This window comes from Cibotium barometz, chromosome 59 (assembly GCF_041138505.1).
Source record: "Cibotium barometz isolate CiBa-2024 chromosome 59, ASM4113850v1, whole genome shotgun sequence".
NCBI classification, from domain to species: domain Eukaryota; kingdom Viridiplantae; phylum Streptophyta; class Polypodiopsida; order Cyatheales; family Cibotiaceae; genus Cibotium; species Cibotium barometz.
Window position 1 is genome coordinate 2,305,318 of NC_141104.1, and position 6,853 is coordinate 2,312,170.

At 41.1% G+C, this 6,853-nt stretch overlaps 1 protein-coding gene across 1 annotated transcript; it reads left to right on the top strand.

Annotated features, from left to right (window-relative positions):
• The first annotated feature begins 3,748 nt into the window (after positions 1-3,748).
• LOC147605375 (F-box protein FBW2-like) lies at positions 3,749-5,972 on the top strand. The gene is made up of 4 exons (XM_086793308.1): positions 3,749-3,760; positions 3,920-4,027; positions 4,179-4,444; positions 5,362-5,972. Exons 1-4 carry the CDS (start codon positions 3,749-3,751, stop codon positions 5,840-5,842), a joined length of 867 nt encoding a protein of 288 aa, XP_086649434.1. The 3' UTR covers positions 5,843-5,972.
• Positions 5,973-6,853: the final 881 nt, after the last annotated feature.

The window sequence follows — 6,853 nt, forward strand, 5'->3', positions numbered from 1 at the left end:
ATGTTCAGAACTTGAAGTACATCTGCAAGGTACTTCACTTTGCCATCCTGTATAGATAATGGCACATCTCCAACATAGGCAATTGGATGAGTAGTGTCATCCCCTGTTTCCACAAAACCTGGTCTTTCAAGGTTTTTCATCTCCTTGAGCCACTCCCCATGACTTGTCATGTGGTTCGAAGCACCTGAATCAACGTACCATATATCATCTTTATGTGATGCTTCAACATTTTCAGACATGGCATTAACGACATGCTGCATACCCCTTTCATTATCCTCATTGTTTCTGCTCAAGGATGCATAGTTGTTTTGCTGCTGCAATTTCCCATTTTGCATGTCAGCCTGCTTCTTATAACAATCTACCTGCACATGTCCAGGCTTACCACAATAAAAGCATCCACGTATATCATTATACTGCCTTTGCCAATTTCCACGACCTCTTTAACTCCCCCTGCCTCTGAATTGGCCTCTTCCACCTGCGTGTTGTTGTTGTTGTGAATTCTGGGACTGTTGTTGTTGCTCCTGCTGGCCATAATTCTGATTACTTGTTTGGCCACCTCCTTGGCCACGTCCACGGCCTCCTCTACATCGTCCTCTTCCTGAACTTGTGTAGAAGGCCTGTTGCTCTGAATTGTTTTTGTTTTGTGAAGACTGTTGGTCTTCACCCAAGCTCTTCTCTTCTATAAACATAGACACCAAATCTGTGAAATTGGAAATGTTTTCCCGAGTCTGAATAGACGTCTTGAATGCCTTGTATTGTGGCCCGAGACCACGTAGACAGACTTCCACCTTATCATCATCATCTATTGAAATGCTAATAGATGCAAGGGATTCCACCATACCCTTGATATTCAATGCATAGTCATTCACAAACATACTCTTTTTCTCCACAGTATGAAGTTCATTCTTCAACTGTATCTTTCGTGCCTTGGTATTCGTTTCATAGAGTTTTACCAAGGTGTCCCACGCCTCCTTGGGGGACTTGGCATTCTGTATGTGCCTAATCATGGTGTCCTGTATATTGATAGAGAGGCAATACATAACTTTTCTGGCTCCTTGGTTCCAATCCTTAAAGTCTTTCACATCTGCAACAGTCGGATTGATCTCCGGTATCTCCAGTGCCTCTTCATGCTCACCTTCTATGTAGTCCCAATGGAAATTGTTCTTATCAAGCTTCTCAGCACAAACTGCTATATTTTCTGCAGCGGTACTGTACTACACTTAAATGTTACAACCAGTGACCTCAATGTGCATACATACACCCAATGGCAACTGCTGACCTCATTGCAGCACACATAATGTCTGCACAACCAATCTGTCTTCCTGCAGTTCTTAAAACAGAGTTCTGCATAGAAACGATGACTTACCCCCAGCAGTGATCGAAATCGCATGCTTTCTGAAAAACGGAGGTCCTAACGCGCCCAAAACGTGTTTTTGGCACACAAAAACTAGGTCCGATAGGATAAAATGGTTGCCTTATAGCTTTACTCCCGCGACGAAGAAAGCTCCTCAATCAGAGATCGTTTGCCAGTACCTCTCGTAGAGCTCCCGCGACAAGGGTGTAGTCGTCAGCACAAATAGCGAAGAGTAAATGAAGCTCGTACCCTCGTACTGCTTCCTGTGCTTCTCTTGCTTGCAACTCAGCCCTTAGCATGAACCAGGCTCTGATACCATGAAAAGATGCAGGGGAGAAGAGATCTGGAGCTCTTGCAAAGCACACACACACTCACAAAACCCTAAAAGAGAACACACAAGGTGAGAGGCTAAAAATCTTCTTCGTCTTCACACAACACTCAACACACCATATACAAAGATAATAAGAGTACACACCATATGAAACGGTACTCAACCAAATACATACTAGGGTTCTCTATAGTGTGAACCTAACTAAATGAGCTGGCGCTATAACTATGCCAGTCTCTAGAATGGCTGTCACACAGCCTGTCATCCCACTGGCCGCATATCACCCATGATCTCACCAATTACCATGCCAATGGTGTAAGTGTGGGGCCTATCCCCCAGGCGGGTCATCAGTGTCCACCGCCTCACTAGATGAGCTCGATATCTCAACAAATTTTTCCTAGTTTTTCTCGATGTGACTAACTTGAATATATATATATATATATATATATATATATATAGAGAGAGAGAGAGAGAGAGAGAGATGGACTCCTTCGATGCATGCATCACAAGTGTCAATAATAGGGAGAAAATATGGCAACAAGATTTTATATTATTTTCTAATAATCTACTAGTTATAAAACAAATGAACAAAAGTTTACAAAATCTACCACAAAAGAAAATATGGCAACATGATTTTACACTATTTTCATATAATCTACTAGCTATAAGGCAAATGCACAAAACTTTACAAAAATCTAACATAAGAGAACATTAACATGGAATGGAATTAACTATTTAAACAAAAAAAAGAAGAGAGAGAGAGAGAGAAACATAAAACCACTCTCAACGTACTCATCAATAGGCGGTCACTATACAGCTCATCGGAGGAGATAGAAATGAACAATGAAGCACAGATCTAGTCGGCACAGGCGAAAGACAAATTTTAAAATGAATAACCTAGCTCTGATACCATGTTTCAAATAATCTACTAGCTATAAGGCAAATGTTACAAAAATCTACCATAAGAGAACATTAAAAATGAATTAACTATTCAACCCAAAAAAGAGGGAAAAAGAGAGAGAGAAACAGAAAACCCTTGATTTCATTGCTATGGAAACGCCCTTGGTTTCACTACTATGGAGAAGCCCTTTGAGAGGGGTGTACGGATGCCTACCATGGAGCCTCTCTAAACAAAACACTCCATAGCCATGTAACCAAGGGTGCACCCCTACTTTCATGGCTTTAGAGAATCTCTCAAGTAGAGGGTTGAAAGCTTTGAAAAATAAAAAGTTTTAATCTAAAGTTTGCATTCTTCTCTTGTTGTAGCATGTTTTCAAGCAAAGGCTGGAAGTATACTCTAGATGCATTGATGCACGGCCCCATAAGGAAGATCATGATAAGAGGCATGCAATAATTGTTGCCCTCAAGACATTCCATACATATGTGCATGGAATAATTATTGCCCTCAAGAAATTCCATACATATGTACATGAAGATTTATGTGGGATGCAAAAAATGTTGATTTTCCATTTCCATAAAAGCAATGCATGAAGTGTTACTTTTCCATGGAACTTGCAGTGTTAATGATGAGAAGGATGTACTCCTGGACCACAACTTTGTGCTAATTATCTCCAAGTCCATCCGTAGCCCATGAAAGTAGGGGTGCACCCTTGGTTACATGGCTTTGTGCTAGTTATCTCCGATTCCATCCATAGAAATGAAAGTACGGTTGCTACTCGCTATAATGGTTGTTACTCACTATAATGGTCGTGAGGCCTCTCTTTTGAGGGGCTTCCATGGCCTTGGAAATGAGGAGCACTATAAATAAATAACTACCGTGCCTCAATATCTACCACTATAAATAAATAACTACCATGCCTCAATATCTACCACTATAACGGTGATGAGGCCTCTCTTTTGAGGGGCATCCTTGGCCTTGGAGATAAGGAGCACTATAACACAATAAGTACCACACCTTGAAAATGAAAATTAATAGTTTGAACATACAAAGAATTCAACCTATTTTGAACATAGAAAGAATTCAACATAAATTATATATATATATATATATATATAGAGAGAGAGAGAGAGAGAGAGAGAGAGAGAAAGAGAGAGTCCTTTCATGCATGCATCATATGGTAACGAGATTTTACACAAAGTTTACAAAACCCACCCACAAAAGAAAATATGGCAACATGATTTTACGCTATTTCCAAATTACAAAATCTACCATAAGATGGAAGATTAGCATGGAATTTAACTATTTAAACCCCCCCACAAAAAATATAAAATAAAAGAGAGGAGGGAAAAAAACAGAAAACCGCTCTCGGCTCGCGGGCTCTCCGAAACGCAGGCTTCGTGTTGCGCACACCCGGGCTCGGCAAGCGACTCTATATAAGGCCAGGGTAAGCACAAGGCTTAATCGCTCGCTCTCTGTCTCTGTCTCTGTCTCTCTGGCTCTATCGCGCTCTCTGTCTCTCTGGCTCGCTCGCGCTCTGTTTGTGTGTGTGTGTGTGTGTTCTGGTCAATAATATGGGTGCTTCTTTTCCATTCCAGTCTCTCCCGGACGACATAGCGTTAGCCATTCTGGACAAGGTGCCTTTGAGAGACAAGCTAGGCACTCTCCCTTTGGTATGCAAGCAGTGGCATGCCTTCAGCCGGCAGCCCCCCTTCTGGCACACCATTGACGGTTCCCGCTTCTGCCCCACCACGCTGCAATTGCTCCACCTCTTCATCCCACGGACGGGGACGAACCCTATCTGTCTCCCACAGATTGACACATACGACCTCAACATAGCAGGCTTGCAGCTCCTTGCCGAAAGGTCAGTCGTCTCTTAACCTTTCCTCACATCTCACACAACCGTCATTGTTAACATCTCGCTTAACCATCTGGCCATGGTTTCTCACCCTTGCTGGTTTCTGTGATAGAAACGCGGCATGACATAGATACTTAGCATGCTGGTTTGCGATGTGTATGTGTGAAGATGCCAATGGCAACGTAGGCATGTTCCCCACATAGAAGCCTGGCCTGCAGGTTGGTCCATGGATGAAGATGCATGCCCAAGGGGGTACACATGTTTCACACAGAAACATGGTGTACTAACTGAGAAAGGCAGACATATTCTGCGGTGCATAGAAACCTGGCAAGCATGATGTGTTTCATAGCTTCTTGTTGGTGTCTGCTCTATGCATCAAGATGCCAATACAACGGTGGACACAGAAATCTAGCATGTCCTACGAAGGTAGATATAAAACTTTGCATATGTTGCTGAACATATGGCCATGAGATTGATAAGGTACACACCGACGATTCTACATAGAAACTCAGCCTTGTTGCTCTTTATGTATGAAGATTCCATAGGCTTGTTGCACTTAGCATGTTCATGTATGCATGAAGATGCCAATGCAAAGGTAGACGTGCTGCTCATAGAAGCCTTTTTTGCATGTTTTATAATTTTATGTTGGGACTCCTCGAGCATATATGAATATGACATTGCTATTAGTGTATGTACAGAAAATGGTAGACATGCTCCTATAGGTTGACCTTCTCCTATTTTGGGAGCTGATGCTATGAGTATGCATGACGCAATGCTTATAGTTGGCACAAGATTGCACCCTTCAGCAGCCTCATCAAGGAAAATAGCTTTGTGTGCGATATCTTTTTCTTTTTGTAATGTTTCAAATTATGATATATATTTAGGCGTCACTCTTATAATCTCCCTTACTGTTGATATTGCAGAGCAGGGCCGTTACTTGAGGAGCTTGGCATTAGTAATGCTTGGATTACTGACGAGGAAGTATGCGAACTTGCACCCAAGCTACCCTCCCTCCTAGTTTTGGATGTAGGTTATTGTGTTGAGCTCACAAAAGTAGGCATTGAAGCTTTCGGACGACATTGCAAGTCTCTTACATCTCTCAATGTATACGCAAATAGCAATGAGCATTGCCTAGTCATTGCCCAATACATGCCAAAGTTGAAGGATCTTCTAGTGATAGAGCCTGCAGGAGTGTTTGTGAAAAGTGGTGTGCGAGCCATACTGGAAAGTTGCAGGGATTTAGAGGTCTTGGCGTTTGAGATTTGGATTGATATGACTTACCAACTTGTTTTCAAGATTGAGATCCCTGATAACAAGGCTAGAGCAGCTGCCTTTGACAAATTCATGGAAGAGTATGCCGAAAAACTTTACGTTGAGCCGCAGGCTGAAATTGGATCTGAATGATGAAGATGTATGAAATTAAATGACAAGTAAGTTTTGAATGACATGTAACCAAAAGAGTAATATTTAAGTTTTGAATAACATGTAACCAAAAGAGTAATATTTATTGCCTACACTCGCTTTTGGGGAGGCTCTCATCCACCCTTGTCCTATTGTACATCTCACATACCATCATATTCAGAATTTGGTGTACAAGCATTTGTGTAGCTTTATAGAATGTAGGTTTAGGGTTCAACAACTTTTTTAAGCCCATCAAAATAATCTCTCTTTGCTTAGATTATGTATTTTAAATGTGTCCTTTTTACGTAGTCCCAGTGTTATAGTATACTAATGTGTGTTTATGCTGTCAGAACTATTTTCAAGATAACACCTTATTTACCTGTTTGTATTATATCATATCAAAGTGTAGACGACTTCACAAACCACCTCTCTTTTTGTCAAGGATTTGACTTATGTATTTTTCTTGGCTCTCGTTGTTGCATGGTTCAACACATGCAATGGAGGTTGTTGCATGGTTCAACACATGCAATGGAGGTTGTTGAAGTGGGGTCTTATGTTGGCATCAATCTTTGGGACTATAACTAGATAATGCCTTCAAACCTCTTATGAAGTGGCTTTGTATCTCTTTTCTAAAGATGCAATTACAGAATTACAATGTATGCAAAGGATCATTATTTAGTGGTATGTTTAGGGGATAGGGAAGCAAACATGGCGGCTTCACTACCTCTAAATGTGGAGGTTATGAGACTCCTCAAATCAATGAATTTTTAGTTTATTAAATTAGATTGATTCCATCGCTTTGATGTCTAATTTGAGTTGGCACTAATTGTATTAGCAATCTTATTGAGAAGATTGTTCTATTTTTAATAGTCCACAAAGATATGACATGTGAATGTTATCCAATTGCTCTGAACGTGTGGTATATGTCTCATGGGATTGAAATGCACATAGAACACATGCATGATGTGTACATATCAATATGTGGAGCAGTGGCACCATGGGAGGCTATTGGGA

Bases quoted from the DNA above. Each gene is read 5' to 3' on its own strand.
- LOC147605375 (XM_086793308.1), top strand. The intron at 4,028-4,178 runs GTAAGCACAAGG...TTTCCATTCCAG, and splicing joins CGACTCTATATAAGGCCAGG to TCTCTCCCGGACGACATAGC. The intron at 4,445-5,361 runs GTCAGTCGTCTC...TTGATATTGCAG, and splicing joins TTGCAGCTCCTTGCCGAAAG to AGCAGGGCCGTTACTTGAGG.